Source organism: Meriones unguiculatus, chromosome 7 (genome assembly GCF_030254825.1).
Source record: "Meriones unguiculatus strain TT.TT164.6M chromosome 7, Bangor_MerUng_6.1, whole genome shotgun sequence".
Classification (NCBI taxonomy): Eukaryota; Metazoa; Chordata; class Mammalia; order Rodentia; family Muridae; genus Meriones; species Meriones unguiculatus.
The window spans coordinates 34,301,504-34,319,965 of record NC_083355.1 but is presented as its reverse complement, the minus strand read 5'-3'; the positions used below and the strand labels follow the sequence as shown (position 1 = coordinate 34,319,965).

General features: G+C 36.9%; 1 protein-coding gene across 1 annotated transcript in view; it reads right to left on the bottom strand.

Annotated features, from left to right (window-relative positions):
• Nucleotides 1-226: 226 nt before the first annotated feature.
• Nucleotides 227-18,462, bottom strand: part of Med13 (mediator complex subunit 13) — a 94,124-nt gene continuing 75,888 nt past the window's right edge. The window contains exons 22-30 of the mRNA XM_021645849.2: nt 17,675-17,866; nt 17,152-17,375; nt 13,969-14,111; nt 13,567-13,725; nt 13,269-13,454; nt 10,748-10,896; nt 8,990-9,163; nt 5,919-6,019; nt 227-4,259 (exon numbers count right to left, since the gene is read on the bottom strand). Coding sequence (XP_021501524.1) covers nt 4,127-4,259; nt 5,919-6,019; nt 8,990-9,163; nt 10,748-10,896; nt 13,269-13,454; nt 13,567-13,725; nt 13,969-14,111; nt 17,152-17,375; nt 17,675-17,866 — 1,461 coding nt within the window. The 3' untranslated portion in view covers nt 227-4,126. The remainder of the gene's footprint in view (nt 4,260-5,918; nt 6,020-8,989; nt 9,164-10,747; nt 10,897-13,268; nt 13,455-13,566; nt 13,726-13,968; nt 14,112-17,151; nt 17,376-17,674; nt 17,867-18,462) is intronic.

Here is an 18,462-nt window from a genome sequence, read left to right as displayed (position 1 = left end):
CCTTTAACCCCAGCACTTGGAAGGCACAAGCAAGAAAATCTCTTTTGAGTTCAAGACCAACCTGGTCTACATAGCAAGACCCTGCCTCAAACTCACCCTCCCAAAACAACCTGCTCCTCAGTACCTAGGTGGGCTGCTTCTCTTGATAAGTAGCACAAAAACAACACTGCCCCTAAATGTGGAAAAATTAAGATGGATATATTTTCAACAGAAAGAGACACCACAATGAAGGCTTCATGAATAATTTATTCCATTTGAAGTTTTGTTTTTTGTTTTTTTTTTTTAAAAAGTATAAACTTTTTCATTTCCTCAATCACAATTTGTACAACTCAGTGTTATGGCATTCGGCAGCAATAGTGTTTGTTCCTTATTCTTTCTTAAAATTTTTTTGTCACGGTTAAAAGAAAAGCAATTGGACCATATTAAATGTCACTGCTAAACAACTTAAAAACGCCCCTTCATAAAGTGACCAAGCTATTCTGAGAGGGTTGATGCTGACATGTCCAGTAATGATGTTACAATTTGTAGTTTAAACTCAGTAACTTTAAGGTCCACAAATCCAGTTTACTTTAAAAACTAAAGCTATTTTAAAACTTCAAGAATATCTCAACCTGAGGAGTATTTTAGGTCCCAAATCCAGTTTTTAAATTTATACTCCACAAAAGAGAGAGAGAGAAAGAGAGAGAGAAAATATGAGAATGAGAATACATATATAAAAATTTTAAACCATAGTTCTGGGCCCATGAAAACACTAAGAAATACCAAAAGGTAATATTTTCCCACTGATCTGGGGAGAATGGGACAAAATCAAAATGTTATACACATTTTTCTTAATTTTAATTAAACTAAAATATTAAGAGGAAAGTCGGACCAAAATGTCAGTCAAGCAACAATGAATGTCTCAATAGATTAATATGCAATGCCACAGTGGGTAGGAACAGATTCTATGATGCAACAGCATTTAAAGACTTTCTTTGAACCTATTCAAGATGAACATTTTGAATAATGCGACATAATATTTTGATATTACAGAATTAACATAGTGCTTGATTAAAGATCTGCAAATCTTTGTAGTAACACATTAAGTTAAAAAAATTACCTCAAAGGGTAAATATGAAGACGAAAGAGTATTTTAATACAGTAATCTGTGCCATACTGACAATTGAGGACGAATACAGCTGAGGATAATTGACTAAGTAGTAAGAGCTTAATTTTAGTGGTTTAAGAAAAGTTTAGAAATATTTAAAAATTACAAGCTATTTTAAAATTTAAGGATTACATATAAGTACACTTAGTGGCCTTCTGGCCAAACAATAAGGTGTACAGAAATGTATTGATACAGTGTTAATTCACAGTCCTGATAACTGAATGGCTTGCATAAGGAAGGTATGGCTAGATGTTTCAGACTGGCTGGAAGCAGACATTATATAACTAATCTTTTAAAATGCTAAAATACTGAACTTTCACCTGCTTCATAATGAATAACTGCACACAAAACAGGCATTAGCACTGAAATGAGGAAAAGTGTTGAGAATTTGCCAGAAGAAAGTATACACTTTTGGTTACCTACTCAAATAAAACAATTACCCATGCTTGTCTGTGACAGTACATTAATAAGTTAGCTCTGTCATCCTGCACAAAAGGCTTCATTTCTTCTTCTAATGGCTATTTAGTAACTTCCTATTTGAGCAAGAACTGATGAATGAAGGAAAGGGAAAAGAAAAGAAAAAAAAAAACAACACATGAATAAATCCTGTATATTTGGGACTAGTTCCTGATTCCCAGGTAAGAAAAATTGTATGTTGGGTCCCTGCTTATGGTTACATAGAAGGAACTGTCAGGGAATAATCTTGTTAAATCTGTTTCAAACTGAAGTGTGGTTACCATATATTAGTAATTTTAAACCGAGATTATAATCTTTTATTTTCTTGAGTCATTATTCAGCTAAGAAAATAACAAGGATAGTTTTTTAATAGAAATTCCAAATAAGCATCTTTTCCCTCAAATCTTAAGTACCCCCCCCCCCGCCAAGAAAATACAGAACAAAATATGTCAACATAATCTGTGGTGGTATTAGCATAATTTAAAAACAGAGATGTGATCTTTAATTCAGTATCAAAATATGCTCAACATTTGGATTGTTCTATTAACGTTGAAGGAATAATTTGAAAACTTGTTACTAATTGTGTTCCTCTATAGAAAATCAGAGTTGGTAATGTTTCATATATCCAATTTAAAGAAGATATACTGTTTTTAAGAAAGTGTTTTTATGCTAAGCAACATTAAATGTATACTATTTACAAAAAAGGTTTCAGTTTAAAAAAAAAAACATACTGAGTTAGAGTTTTGTAAATACAACTGATTTTGTCCTTGTCAACAATAATGAATATACAAGTAGGAATTTTGAAAGACTGCTTCCAAGAAAGATAGGTAGACTCGGCGACTGTGAATTCAAGTCAGCAATGCAGGCAGGAGACTCGCGGGGCTCCTGAGAGCAGCACTGTGGGAAGGGTTCTGTCAAGGGGGAAAGCTGCATGAAGCAGTTATCTTGGCATGTGCAAATAAGAAGGGGGAAGCTGTATTGAAGGAAGGGGTGAATTAAAGTCCCTAAAATTCAAGTCCCTTCTTTAGGGAGGTGAGAACCTCCTTGGCATGTGCCCTACCTTAATTTGAGCTGTCATAGAAAAGTACAGACTCTGGTGTTTGGGACTGCCATCTCCAAACCAAGAAAATTCAATAAATAAAAAAGTCAAAGGGAAACAGTTCAGAAAATGCTTCTTTCACTAGTGGAACAGAGTCTGAAGACCAGAACTCACTGAGGATCTATTTACACCACAGTTTGATTGCACTCTCTCTCTTGCTCTCATGCTCTCCCTCTCTCTCTCTCTCTCTCTCTCTCACACGCACGCACACCCATACTCACACACGTTCCCAATCTTTAATTTAAAAAAAAGTAAAATAATCAAGAGTGACTGCTCTTAAAATAATTTGTAAAATGCCTAGAGCTGGGCTAAATTTCAACCTTCTAACAGATCCTGCAGAAAAATTTCATAATTAGTAATATCCCCATGCCTAAATGTGCCACTGTGAAAACTGAAAAAAATTTAAGCATGTAACATTAAACACCAAAATTAGTTTAAGCATTCAGTAGCAAATGTTTTTTTTTTCCTTGTAAAACTAAGTTTCTTTCACTGGAAATGGCCTGAAATATTAGTCATAGCCCTAAACCATAGTACAAAATATAACTGAAGAATTCTCATTTTATTCTAAGTTAATCCACCTAACAATATCACGTATGTATATTGCCATCATGTTATTCTGTAAAGGTGTGATATATAAAATGCTGTAAGACCCAGTACCTTTTCAGTTTATAAACACAGTGAACTTCATTACTGTACATGTACTCTGCAACTACAGCTTAGCTGTAAATCTTCCACACACAATGGTATGGACATTATTTCCCCTCTATCCCTGTTAAACTGTACATTGAGACAATACAAATTTACTGTCCAACCCACCCCCTTACAAAAAAATAATACTCTAAAAGCAACCCTACTGCAACTTTTTAATTAAGACGATTACATATATTTTAGACCAATTGCTTTAAAGCAAGAAGGCAGTATAAACCTTCTAGGAAAATTTTTATAAAAGAGGTTAAGAAATATAAGACAATTTATACATTTAAAAACTTACAATAAATAAGAGATGCAGGCATTTTTGAATACTAGATACTATATCCAATACAAGAACATCTTGATGTTCTAAAGCCATATGTTGAAATTCATTGTTCCTCATGTTTCCTCTCCATGCTTTTAATATTCTTTAACATGAATGGGTACTATGGCTCATTACTTTTCACAAATACTGTGACTGGAAAAAAAAGGTTAATTTTTGCTACGAAAATGTTATAATACGTTTTGAATAATCAGTCATCATCCTAAAGAGCTCAGTATAGTCAATGAAAAATAGGGTTATAGCCCCACCCCCCCAAGTCAAAACAATATTTGTTGAAGTAATAAGAATTAGACCCCATCACAAATGACTTCCACTGAGAACTGTAACTTAATCCTGAAGCAAAATATCCTTTCTTCCTGTTCTTTCCTTGCGCAATTCCATCAAACGAAGATCACAGCATATTCATGATAAAGTTATATAACTGAGTCAGCACCACAAAATGAATTGGGAGACATGAGCGTCTGTCCTGGATTGCAGGGTCACAGGTTAGCCACGAGAGTGCATTGTACTGTTCCAAAACAAACCTGAAAAGCAAATAAACTATGTAAGTCCATCTATTTCAACTGAGTTTGGCAATACTTTTAGATTCAAAGTGCTGGGTGGGGAAGGGGTTGAGGTACTGCTGTGCATGTCACTCTGGCCTCAAATACACCCTGCTGGCTTTAAACACGTCTTCCTACCTCAGCTGCCAAAGCACTGAGACTATGTCACCACCATAACCACAGAAAGTCTCTTTGCCGAGAGTTTCACACTGTAGCACAGGTTAGCCTCAAACTCACGGCAACCCTTCTGCTTTGGCTTCCTGAATGGCATCATGCTTGGCTTACATCACTTTATTTGTTTTGTTCCGTTTGTTTTGTTTTCTTTTTTAAGGTAAGCTAGTTCCAAACTTGTACTGATTCTCTTGTCTAACTCTCCCAAATTCAGAGATTACAGGTTTGAACCAAATATAGATAAAAGTCATTTTCTAAAAGAGAGCAGTAGAACCAGACATGGCAGCACATGCTTTTAATCTTGGCACCCAAAAGCCAAGACTGGTGGATCTTTGCTGTGAGTTCCAGGACAATCAGAACCATCTCAAAAAACAAAAATGAAACAAATAAACAAAAAGAACGAAGGAGTACAGTGGCAGAAGCAGGTGGAGTTTTCTGAGTTCAAGGACAGCCTGGTTCCAGTAAGTGGGAAGCAATACAGTGAGACCCTGTCTCAAAAAAACATAGAACAATGGATAAGGAATAGAGAAAGACAACTAATTTCACCACATGGTAAGTTTGAATCTAGCCTGGGATACGTAAGACCCTGTCTCAAAAAATAAGGGGAAAACCATTTCAAAAAATATTCATGTGAGAAAAGCACTTATTCTCAATCTTTTTTGTTTCTGTTTGTTTGTTTTTGTTTTTCAATACAGAGTTTGGACTCCCTTTTTGTAGACCAGGCTGACCTTGAACTCCCAGAGCTCCACCTGCCTCTGCCTCTGCTGGGATTAAAGGCATGCGCCACCACACCCAGCCACATTCTCAAATCATTTAATGGGGTTGGGGCTGGAGAGAGAACTCAAGTGTTTAAGAGCACTGTTCTTCCACAGGGGCAGAGTTCAACTCCCAGCACCCACATGGCTACTAACAACAGTTTGTAACTCCAGTTCCAGGGGACTTGATGCTTTCTTCTGGCTTTCATTGGCACTGCATGCATAGCCATGCATGCAGGCAAAACACACATATATATAAAATAAAAAGAACAGAAGGGTGGTTGTTTGTTTTTTTTTTCATATACATGGGTGTTTTGCCTGCATGTATGTCTGTGTAAGGGTGTCAGATCTTGGAGTTACAGAGAGTTGTGAGCTGCTGTGTGGGTGCTGGGAATTGAATCCAGGTCCTCTGGAAGAGCAGTCAGTACTCTTTAACTGGTGAGCCATCTCTCCAGGACCCCCAAGAATAAAATAGTTTTTAAGAACTAATAATTTAATCAGGTCTAGCTCAGAGGTACAGAGCCATTTGCTGAGGAAGCACAAGGCCCTGTGCCTGGTCCACATGTACATGAGTAGAGAGGGAAAAAAAGAAAAACCACCTGAACCCCAAACACAGTCATGCAATGATACAAAAATAAGAAGCTGGAATGCTCTCACCTAAAAGAATAAAGACATTTAACAACATGGACAAGACTTAATGCCACAAGAGCTGTACCTGAGGACATCTGAAGTCTGATTTGAGTCAAGTGGGTGGGAGTGTTTACTGTGAAGCAGCTCGTCAGATTGCACTGAAGGCACGTGGAGGTGCAAAGAGGCCTAAAAAGGTAAGGTAATCAGTCAGTCAGCCAGCCATAGAGGGAAATCAGTCAGTTAGCTTCACTGTGTTCTCCCAGTGCATCATCCTGAATGAAATTCAACCTAGGACAGTGTTCTCTGTGGGAGCTACTATAAAAATTCCTGATTTTGATAGAAATTTTAAGGTGCAAAACTCACACTATTATCTCTACAATATTTTCTTTATGCCATATAGCAATCCAAAACCAAAAAGGTTTCTAGTTATTTTTTTAATTTTGGTTTTTAAGATGGGGTTTCTCTGTGTAGCCTTAGCTATCCTGGAACTCACTCTGTAGACCAAGCTGGCCTTGAGCTCACAGGGATCCACTTGCCTCTGCCCGCTGGAGTGCTGGGATTAAAGGTGTGCACCACTGCCTTCCAATTATCTTCTAAGACAATATGCTCATGTGTACAAAGCAAATGATTAACGAAACACTGAACTCAAAGGCCTGAGTGTACCCTGTCCCTGAGTTACACAGAATTTAAACTATGGAACCACACTTTGGTCCTAAGTGTTTAAAGAGAGAGAGAGAAAGAGAGAAGTCAAGGGAGTAATCCTGTACAATATTTTACAATGCAAAGCTGTAATTGACCAAAGTTTCCTCTGGATGAACACTTAATGGTCTTAACAATGCACACATGCAGAAGCTTATAAAAAAAAAATTGCACACATTTAGATATGACAGGAAAAACTAGTCAAAATGAATGTGCTGCTATTCTTCACATTTCAATTAATTAAATTAATCATCCAGTATTAAGTTGTATAATAGTAAAACACCATGATAAAGTGGTGGTGCTCATCACAGACAACACTTCCCAAAGTTCTCTACAAGCTCTAAGGGTGCTTCTTTATATCCATCTGTGTTCTCCATCACAACAGCATACATGTATAAGCTCTTATAAAATATATTCAGGAATGTAACCAAAAAGATGAATGTTTGAACTGTCAATAAATTCTTGATTTATGAGTTATAAATAAGTCTCACTTGGCAGATCACTACAAAGTAAATGAATGCTGACTTAATTCTTACAAGCAAAAAAATATTTTCAGCCATCCAGAATCTACTCATTTCTCAACTAAAGAGAAATATATCAGCCGATTTTATTGACTACAGAACTAAAATATAATACATGAAAACAATCAAAGGTAAACAAAGTTATGTCAAGTGATGCCTTACCAGAGCCAGAAGTTCTAATCTGGTTACATGGTGAATGCTCAGTTACACTACCCTCTCTGCAAATACTGAGTAGACAAGAATCTGGATAGTCCCTTGCACTTTTCATAAAAGTGTTTACTAAACAAAAGTGTGCCCTGAAACACTAAGGTCAGGAACAAAAAATAGCTATTACACTAAATTTGGAAAATGCCAGATAAGCAAGGTTATTCACTGCTATTATGAAAGCTTTAGCTATTATGAAAGCACACAGGCTCTGTGATTACAAGTGGGAGAAGATGGCATGTGTAACACTTGCCAAAGACCAAGGAAATCTTTTTTTAATGGAAGTTCCATTCTGATATTCTGCAGAAAACCCCTTAGGAAGGTGTCCATGTAATGAGATTAGGACAGACCAATGAACGGCTGGAAGAGGAATAAAAGCCATAGGATAAACTAATATATTAATAGTCAATTCAAGGCAGGAATGCCAGCATACATGCCTACCACAGCTGATTCACATTCGGGGAGGGGGGGTGTTCAGATCATTAACTACTATAGACTGTATAAATGTGCTACAGAAACCCGCTGTTTAATCACAAATGGCTTTGATCCTCTAGAATACGGGCCTAGGGATCAAGATTTAACTGACATAAGAGACCCAAGAAATCTATGTTAAGAAATTACTACTATAATCTGAACTTAAAGCACATCGTCTGCCCGGAAACACTGAGAGCCACCTACGCTGGCTTCTACAGTGTGTCAGTCAGGTCTTCATTGACTGTTTTGGAGTGGTAGCAGCAACAGTAACAACCACAGAGGTGTTCATGACTCATTTTACTATCTTATAACTAACTTAAGAGAGGAAGGTTGAAAAAAATAAGTATCTGTAGGTCTGAGAATCTCACTTCTAAAACACTACTCACCAGTTTTTTGTTTATGCTTTGACCCAGGGACTAGCTATGTACCACTGACTCACCTGGAACTTACTATTTAAAACCAAGCTAGCCTCCAACTCCTGGGTAAACTTCTTGCCTGTGCCTCCTAAGTGCTAAAGATTTTTAAGTCACCACGTTCAACCTGCTCCCTAGTTGTTTGTTTGCTTATTTCTGAAACAGGGGACTCACTTTGTGACCCTGGCTGGCCTGGAGCTCCCTATGTATACTAGGCTAGTCTCAAGCTTACAGAGATTGTCCTGGCTCTGATTCACAGATGCTGAGATTAAAGGCATGTGCTATTACACCTGTCTTATTCAATACATAAAGGAAACTTTTTAAAGCAGGTAAGTTAAACTAAAATCAAGTATTACAAAGATTGCTAAAATTTTCAATCCTCAAAATTATGAAATGTAATAGGAATGTACTATGATCCCATCCAAATAACATAATAACCATTAAAAGATCCAAATTGTACCTACTATAACTATAAATTGACACCTACTATAAATTTTAACTGTAGATGGGTGAGTTTCCTGAATCACAATATACTCAGCTACAGGTTAAGACTGGAAAGAGACAGTGAATGTTTCTCAGCTCTAAACTTCTATATTGCTTTGAAATATTTAAAAGCAAGAGTTTCTGGAACCTGACCTAAGAATAATATTCAACCTTAAAATAAATTTTTATAATTATGTTTCATATTAGATAATTCTTTTTGTGACACCATTTACAGAAATTCATACAACAGTGCCTTTAAGAGCTTAGAATTCAGACAAGCTCTAAAACTTTGAAATGCTTCAGTAGCTCTCAGTACTGAACTATCAATTAAGATTAGTTATGAATTGGCACCAAAATAATACCTTAAGAAAAAGGGGGCATTGATATTGTGCTTGAGGACATGCTGACCAGAACCAGTCAGGTAATGGACCCGCTTTGGCAGTTGATACGAAGTATCCAAGGGCCAATGGTTGTTGAAGAATATTAGTTACTTCATCATGCGATTCTGTTGAGAGTAGCCGATCAGTACCCTGACCCTTAAAAAGATAAGAGTATTAGTTCATTCAATATTTCTAGACAACAAATATAAATACAAAATGACTTACAACAATTAATCTTGTATTAATCTTATATTACCATCAATAAGCCACATAAAATACTAAAAATTAAATGGTTAAATATGTAGTCAGGGTCTCAATTACTACTAAGCCTAACCTGGCCAATACTGCTCAGAGGCTGAAGCAGAAGGATCAAAGTAAGCTAAAGGTCTGCTTGGGCTACAAAGTCAGTGCAAGGCTTGCCTGAGCAACTTTGCTAGACCTTCTAAAAAAAAAATGAGGGCTGAGGGCGTGGGTCTATACCAGCACACTTGTCGAGCAGGGTGAGGGTTAAATTCAATACTAAGCCTAATAACTAACTAATGTAGTAGTAACATAGAAACAGTGTTAGGAAACTTGCAAGACAAAATGAGTATGTCTGAGGTCGAGTACAAAACAGAAAACTGTTCAATATAAATGCCACTTATTTCCTAATAATTATCCAACTAATTCCTCAATCCCAATTCAAAAGACAGTTGTTTTTTGTTGTTGTTGTTTTGTTTTAAAGATTTATTTATTTTACATGAGTGCTCTATTTGCATGTACATCTGCACGCCAGAAGAGGGCACCAGATCTTATTATAGATGATTGTGAGCCACCATGCAGTTGCTGGGAATTGAACTCAGGACCTCTGGAAGAGCAGACAGTCCTCTTAACCTCTGAGCCATCTCTCCAGCCCGACAGTTGGTTTATTTTAAAGATTTATTCATATCAGTTGGTTTATTTTAAAGATTTATTCATTATGCATGCATACATTGTTCTGCCTGCATGTGTACCTTCATGCCAGAAGAGGGCTCCAGATCTTATTATTGACGGTTGTGAGCCACCATGTGATTGCTGGGAATTGAACTCAGGACCTTTGGAAAAGCAGTCAACGCTCTTAACCTCTGAGCTATCTCTCCAGCCCTTATAAGATAGTTTCAATTCTCTTTGTTCCCCTAGCACTATTTATAAGATGCTATTAATTTCAATAGTGTTTGGAAGACATTATACCAACATGGATGAACTAATGTTTTAAGGAAACAGATAAAAGGAAAATAAAATGCATAATAAATATGTTCATTATATCAGCACCGTAAGCACTAATAATCCTACTACTGTGATAAAACAGTAAAAACTGCTTTTTTTTCCTCCACATTTTTTATTAGTTCTTTAAGAATTTCATATAATGTGTTTTGATCATAGGCTTACTGGTGGTTTTAATGTTTGAAAAGAAAAACAAAAGAACCAGACATGGTGCAATCCCAGCACAGAGGAGGCACATAAGTCAGAAGCCACACTGAGCTGTGTACAAACACAAACCAAAAGAGCCATGGACAGCACATGCCATTGACTTCAACATTTCTGAGGTAGAAGCAGGAAGATCATGGGGAGAAAAAAAAAAAAAAAAAAGGTTTTCTTGGCTAAACAAAAATGAATGAGCTCAACTGACACTCATCTCTTGTTAATTTCAAAGGGAAAATTATGTTCTATTTCATATAATAATCTCTGGATGGATGGCATTTTTTTTTTTAACAGGGTTACCTTGCCAGCATCACCGCCATGGGGGTAATGAGAGCCTGGAGAGTGTACAGGAGATGCAGTTGGAGATGCAGGAAGGATATTAATGATGTCAGGATCAAGATCATCTCCTGTGTCTAACAAATCAAAGATACCCATTCCATCTGCTCCATCTGTGTAAGGAAAAGAAATTAATATTCTATCTTCTGTATACCATGATCATTCACAGTAAAGTATTAAACTAAATTTTAAACAAAATGGGACTGGCAAGGCATGCCAGTAATCCCATCACTTCGAAGGTTAGGTGATGAGGACTGCTTTGAGTTTAAGGCCAGCTTGGTCTATAAAGCAAGCTCTATACCAGTTTGGGCTATACAGTGAGATCTTACCCCAAAAACAGCCAGGGCATGTTGATGCACACCTTTAATCTCTGCACTCAGAGGCAGAGGCAGGAGGATTTTGGTAAGCTCCAGACAAGCCAGTGCTATATAGTGAGACCCTGTCTCAAAATATAAAACCAACCAAAAAATATCTTAAAGCAAAATGGGTTAATATAACCAGCATTTACAGAGTATTAGGCATGTACCAAGTATTGTGCCAACAGCCATATAAAGGATTTTGCAGAAGTGATCAATCTAAAGAAACCTATAAAGAGATTATTTTGGACTTTCCAATGAACATTCTGTTCACAGGGACCCTTTTCATTTTTCTTAAATGTGATGCCACAAGATTGACCCAAGAGCCATACAAATAACAAGTACTATACAAGCTGAGTTAACCCTAGCTCCAAAAGTCCTTACAGAAAGGAAAGAGTGGGTGGCAATGAAAGGTACTACGGCTGTCATTCAAAATGGAGAGAAGGGACAGAAGCCAAAAACTATAGTGGCCTCCAGAAGCTGGCAAAGGCAAAAATAAAAAAATTTAAAAAAATAAATAAATAAACCACTCTAAATGATTTTGGACATTACAATATAACAAACTCATATACTTTTAAGCCACTAAGTATATAATAATGTTACAGAAACACCGGCAACAAAGGCAACATATCAAAATATGTGTTATAAATGGCACTGTTCTTTACTAAGTAAAATATTCAAGTTATTACATAAAAGAATAAAATGATGAAATATGCCAGGCAGTGGTGGCACATGCCTTTAATCCCAGCACTTGGGAGGCAGAGGCCAGCCTGATCTACGGAGCGAGTTCCAGGGCAGCTGGGGCTATAGAGAGAAACCCTGTCTCAAAAAAATAATTATTATGATGATGATGATTATAAAATATATGTGTATCTTTGAAGATCTAACATTTTCAAAGGTGGTTTAGAGTAACAATAAACACTTTTTTTTCTCTTCTACTAAATCAAACCTGAAAGGTTCACCAAGTTACATCTCTATTCTAACAGTTTATATAAAACACTATTTTAACAAATTGACATATAAAGAAGGGCTAGGAATATAGCTCATGGTAGAAACAGCTTGTCTAGAATGCAAAAAGGCCTGGGTTTAATCTCTAGTAAAACAGGATGTATAGAAAGAGGAGAGACAGATTACATATGTAGTATATATAATGAGTGGTAACATACATATAACTCAAAAGCACAACATAAATAAATATACAGAAATTTTAGGATCAAAATAAAATTTACAAAATTCGTATCAATAACCAATTCTGATACAATAACATAAAATGGTGTAGCCATTTCCTAGAGCCACTTTACAAATTACCATGCACTTATTGGAATAAAATGACACATTATTTCATTCATGTTTAGGAAGCAAAAATCTTAATAATCTGTTTCCTGTCTTCTCTAGCGACTTGAACCTTATGCTTTGGCTCACAGCCTTTTTCTTTGACTTTGCACCCTTTTCTTGCATCAATGAGCTTTTTCCTATTAGGTACATATTCAGCTTCCTCTTTTCTTTCTTGTTATAAAATATGTATTACTGCTTTTAAGTCCCAGCTCTATCTCAATATTCTTAACCACAACTTCAAATTCTTTTTTTCTTACTAGGGTAAATTTCAGGATATGCTATTCAGCTACTTATAAAACCCTGGAGTCTGGGCATAGTAGTGTGTGCCTGTAGACCTTAGGAGACTGAAGCAGCAAGCTTCTTTCTTTTCATTTTTACTTTCTTTCTTTTGGGTTTTTCAAGACAGGATTTCTCGGTGTGGCCCTGACTGTTCTGGACTCATTTTGTAGACCAGGCTGGCCTCGAACTCTCAGAGATCCGCCTGCCTCTGCTTCTATGAGTGCTGGGATTACAAGCGAACTCCACTGCTCCCAGCATGAGAGTTGTTTCTACACCAACCTCGGTAACACAGCAAGAGCCTATCTCCAAAATATTAAAAAGAAAAAAACAAAACAAAAAAAAGTTGCCAGTCATACATGCCTGTAAACCCAGCACTTTTATACTGAAACAGGAGGATTGCTGATAGCTCAAGACCAATCTTGGGCAAAGCAATAATTACTAGACCTGACAGAGCTGCATAACAAGAACCTGATTTCAAAACAAAATAAAAAAATCTTAAGGCTCAATTAACTTACCATTGTTGGGATTGAAAGCTAAGTCCAAATTTTCAGTGGTATAAGTAGCTGAAGCTACTTGCACAGAAGCAGAAGTAGGGAACACAAGGATGTGAGTACATGATGTGTCTTGTGGGGTATTTAGCTGAGGCGTCTGCATATTTAGGGTGGTGCTTCTTCCAAAAACAGAACCAGTTGACACAGAATCTAAGAGAGAGATGCATTTTTCCTTTTTGGTAAGTGAAGAATTTTATGTAACACTTAAAACCTTAAATGTGCAATGAAGAATTAAATCTGACATACACTGAAGATGACTAACCTGGCATGATAACAAAAGAACCCTGGGGCTCCATTGCAACCAAACAAGCACTGAGGATGCTCGGAGAGTCTGCAGCAGATATGCCACACATCCTACACATGTCTTTGAGCCTTTTGCTTAGAGACTGCAAGTTTCGACGACTCAGCAAACAGCTCCAGTCTGTGGGCATCAATGGGAGAGGAGAGATAGTACTTAAAGTAACTGCTCTGTTAAAGGGGCATCAGATCCCTGAAATTTGGGTTATAAACAGCTGGAAGCCACCAGGTGAGTGCTAGAAATCAAACCAGGATCCTCTAAAAGAGCTCTTAATCGCTGAGCCCCTTAGCATTTTATTCAACACATTTTTTAATGTGTTCTGAACCAAATATAAAACAAAGAACAAACAAAAAAAGCACAATTTACCTTTCAATTCTCCATGTCCAATCCTACCCAGGCGACCGATCACAACTCTCCATGGTAAGGAACTCATCTGAACAAGTCCTAAGCACCACTCCCAAAGTTTCTGCAGACCAACTCTTCTAGCAGAACCCTTTTTCCGACGGGCCCTATTGAACGAAATGGTTGTAAATATGATGAAATTTTATAAAAGGGTTCAAAACTGTGACAAACTAGTTTGTCAATTTTATTTTATTCTGTTTTACTGACTGGTAGCAGGGATTGTAGTATGATATGCCTGAACTTTCATTATGGGACTATGCCCCCAATTCCTGGTTGTTTAATTAATTCTAATGCTTCAAACATTTACAAAAATTAGTTCTTATGATACATCCATTTATGTTCCTAAGTTTTTTATATGGGATCTCTTTAGGTTGTCCAGGGTGATTTTAAACTCCTAAATTCAAACAATCCATCCTCCTGTTTTAGCTTCCTGAGTTGCAGTAAACATATACTATCATATTCAGCTTCAAGTTTATGGGTTGTTTTGTTCTTGTTTTCTGATATATTATTATGCACCTAGAGAAATAACTAATTAACATTCTGTCCTTGCAAGCATTAGGACCTGAGTTCAACCCCCAGAACCTAAAAAAATAAATGTGTAGTTTTAATCTCAGAGCTGGAAAAGCAGACAGGGACTCAGAGCTCAATCTGTTGAGCCCACTATGCCAGTCAACCTGGCCTACTTGGCAGAGCCCACACAAGAGACTGTCTCAAAGAGGGGGAAGGTTGGATGGAAATTACCTGAAGAATGGATAGTTAAGGTGGTCCCTCTGACCTCTACAAACACTCGTGAATAAATTATTAAAATATATTTTGATAAACACAACCTAAGAAAAATATTTAGTTTACCTACTGACAGCTTCAATTTACTAAAAATACTATCTACTCCAGCAAAAAACTTTTTTTTTTTTTTAATTCAAAACTTCAAGATTTACAAGCCATTAACAACAGTCACTTACTGCAAGCTGCTGCATGGACAATGCCATGGATAAGAACTGAAAAATGGATTAATTATCTGTCTAATTTTGGCCAACAATTGTACTAAACCAATGTCTATATCTTAAAAGGTAAAGAATGTCCAACACAAACTACAGTTTTCAGACCAAATAATATTGTTGCATGTTTTCTAATAAATAGGCTTAAATAAATTCACTAGGTAGGCAAGCGTGTAACACAAGCACTTTGCAAATGAGCAACAGTAGCTAACTCTGGCACTTACTCTGTTACAAATATATGCCTCAGCAACACTCATTTCATCCTAACAGTATGATAAGGCAGATAAAACTACTCTACAGATAATGATATATATGATATTTTCCCAGTATCATATAACCAATAAGAAACCAGTAGAGGATATTTAAAGACAGGTCTCATTATATCTTATTATAACTATTATTATTACATTTTAATTGATTTTGTGTGTGTGGAGGGGGAACACATTCCATGACACAAGTATAGAGATCAGAAGACAACTTTGGGGACTTTGCTGTCTTCATCAAGTGGTTCCCAGGGGTCAAATTCATGTTGTCAGGCTTAGAGGCAAGCATCTTTACCCACTGAGCCATCTTGCCTACCAATATAATTCTTAATCTCTGTCAGCAATTTTACTTTTTTGGAAGGATTCATTTTCTTTTATACATGACTGTTTTGCTTACATGTATGTATGTGCACCACAGGTGAACCTGGTGTGAGGACACCAGAAGAGAAGATCAGATGGGGGCTGGGAATAAAACCCAGCACTTCTACAAGAGCAGCCAGTGCTTCTGACTCCTTAGTCGTCCCTCCTGCCCACGTTTCTACCTTTGATTACAGGTTTGAAGCACACACCTGTAATCCCAGCACTCAGGGAGGCAGAGGCAGGCGGATTTCTGTGCATTCAAAGCCAGCCTGGTCTACAGAATGAGTCCACGATATCCAAGGCTACATAGAGAAATCCAGTCTCAAACCAAAAATAAACGCAGAAAGAAAAAAGAAGAGAGAGAGAGAGGAAGGAAGAAAGAAAGAAAGAAAGAAAGAAAGGAAGGAAGGAAGGAAGGAAGGAAGAAAGAAAGAAAGAAAGAAAGAAAGAAAGAAAGAAAGAAAGAAAGAAGATAAAGAGAAAGAAAGAAAAAGAAAATAGTTTGAGCGAGGCAGCAGTGGCACACATCTTTCTTTAAGCCAGTACTGGGGAGGCAGAGGTAGGCAGATCCCTATGAGTTCAAGGCCAGCCTGGGCTACAGAAGATGTTCCAGGACAGCCAGGGCTACAGAAAGAAACCCTGTCTCAAAGAACAAACAAAAAGAATTAGGTTAAGGGGAAAAAGAAAAAAAAAAAGAGGTTTAAAAAAACCAAAAAAAAAAAAAGTTCAGTTTATTCTACAAACAACAAATATTTTTGTTTATATATGTGTGTATATACACATATATATCTATTTTCCCCCCTGTATAGCCATGGTTTTCCTGGAACTTAAGAGATTTGCTTGCCTCCACTTCCAAAGTGCTGAAATTAAAGGTGTGCACCATTACCCTAGCTTAGCAGATAAGTTAATCTTTTAAAAGTATTTTTAACTTTCATTATTTAATTATATGTATGGGGGTATGTGCACTGAGTGCAGGTACCTGTGGGCAGGGTTAACAAGAGTTGTGAGCCACCAGATGTGGATGCCAAGAAACAACTCCAGTCCTCTAGGAAAAGTAGCAAATACTCTTTAACTGCTACATCATATCTCCAGCTCCTAATGTTTCAAATTCTTCATCCAAAAACCACTGCTACAAACTTTATTTACAACATAAAAGTTCAAGACCTTTCATCTTTTTTATCTGTGTAGCAGATTAATGAGGGGGAGGGAACATTTGCTTTTGAGAGATAGTCTCACTGTGTAGCCCTGGCTGGCCTCAAACACAGAGATTCACTTGCCTCCACCAAGTGCTGTGATTAAAGGCATATGACAAAATGCCTGGGCAAAACTGTTTTTCATTATCTTAATTATACACTATAAGCATTAACTATAAAATGTAGATTAAAGTATACCCAGAATCTCAACAATTACTATCTTAATGTATCTTCAAATGATTCTCTACTGAGGATGAAACAGCATGTATATTTGTGCGTGTGTACAAATAATAACATTTTAAATTAGGATAAGCATGTTTAAGGAAATAAAAGTACCTATTTGGAACATCGATGTTAATGATACATGTTTCTAGAAGTTCTCCATATAGATCTGTGCAGGATGCAAGAATCCACCTTTGATCATGTGATAAACAGTAGCACACAAAAAGAACATTGTATTTCTGTCCAGCTTCTCCAAACGTCTCTCCTAGCTCTGTTTGTTTGTCCTTCACAGGAGCCAGAATAAAAGGTGGTGTATAAAGTCGAATACACTCTGGTCTCTGTAAAATAAAAAGTGAAAGTACTATAGAACTATGCAATCTTAAAATATATACATATAACCTACCTCATCATAACTGGGAATGAGAATAAAACAAAGCTTTGTTTATTTTGTTTCTGAGTCAGGGTATCTCTCTGTAGCCCTGGCTGTCCTAGAACTCACTCTGTAGACCAGGCTGGCCTAGAACTCACAGAGATCCGCCTGCCTCTGCCTCCCGAGTGCTGGGACTAAAGGCGTGTGCCACCAATGGCCATTTACCTAAATAGCGTTGTGCATGGAGAACATACTTGCAATACTTACATCAGGACTTTTAAGGGCAGTTTCCATAGCTAAGCCTGGACCAAACCCAGTCAGTGTTTTTACATTGGTTGATGTTGGAAGTGGTCTCCGACACTGGGTAAAGGCCGAAAAAGCCAAAGATTTTAAATGCTGGGTATAGATTTGTCTGTCGTCATGTTTCACAGGTTGTAACAGGTACTGACAAGGAACAATCTACAGATAAAGGTGAGTATTACAAACGTTAACAGAGTAAGAGAAACCCCTTCAGACAAAACTTCAACAGCTAGTGGAAAGATTGACTAAAAATCTATGGTTTCTATTACAAAGTGTCTTTAATTTTTATGGTATGTGTATGAGTGCTCTGCCTGCATATACATACATACATACATACATACATACATACATACATACATCTTATATATTATTATGTATGTAAGTCCAGAAGAGAACAATGGGTCCACTGGGATTGGGTTTATAAATGGCTGTCAGCTGCCATATAAGTGTTAGATATTGAGTGTTAGGAAACGAGTCTTCTGAAAAGTAGGCTGGGCTCTTAACCATGGAGCCATCTCTCCCACCTACCCCTATTAACACAGTTTTTACTATACAGGCAATTTATATGGGTCCTGAACTAAAGGACCACTCAGAAATCTTTTAAAATTTCTATACTCAGCAATTATACTAATTAAGACTTCAGGGGGCCTACTATAACCTACAAATTACAGTCAAAATTTCTTTAATTTTCTTCTAATTTTACTTGCAATCTGTCTCAATTAAAATAAATACATAGAATACAGGCATTATTTTCC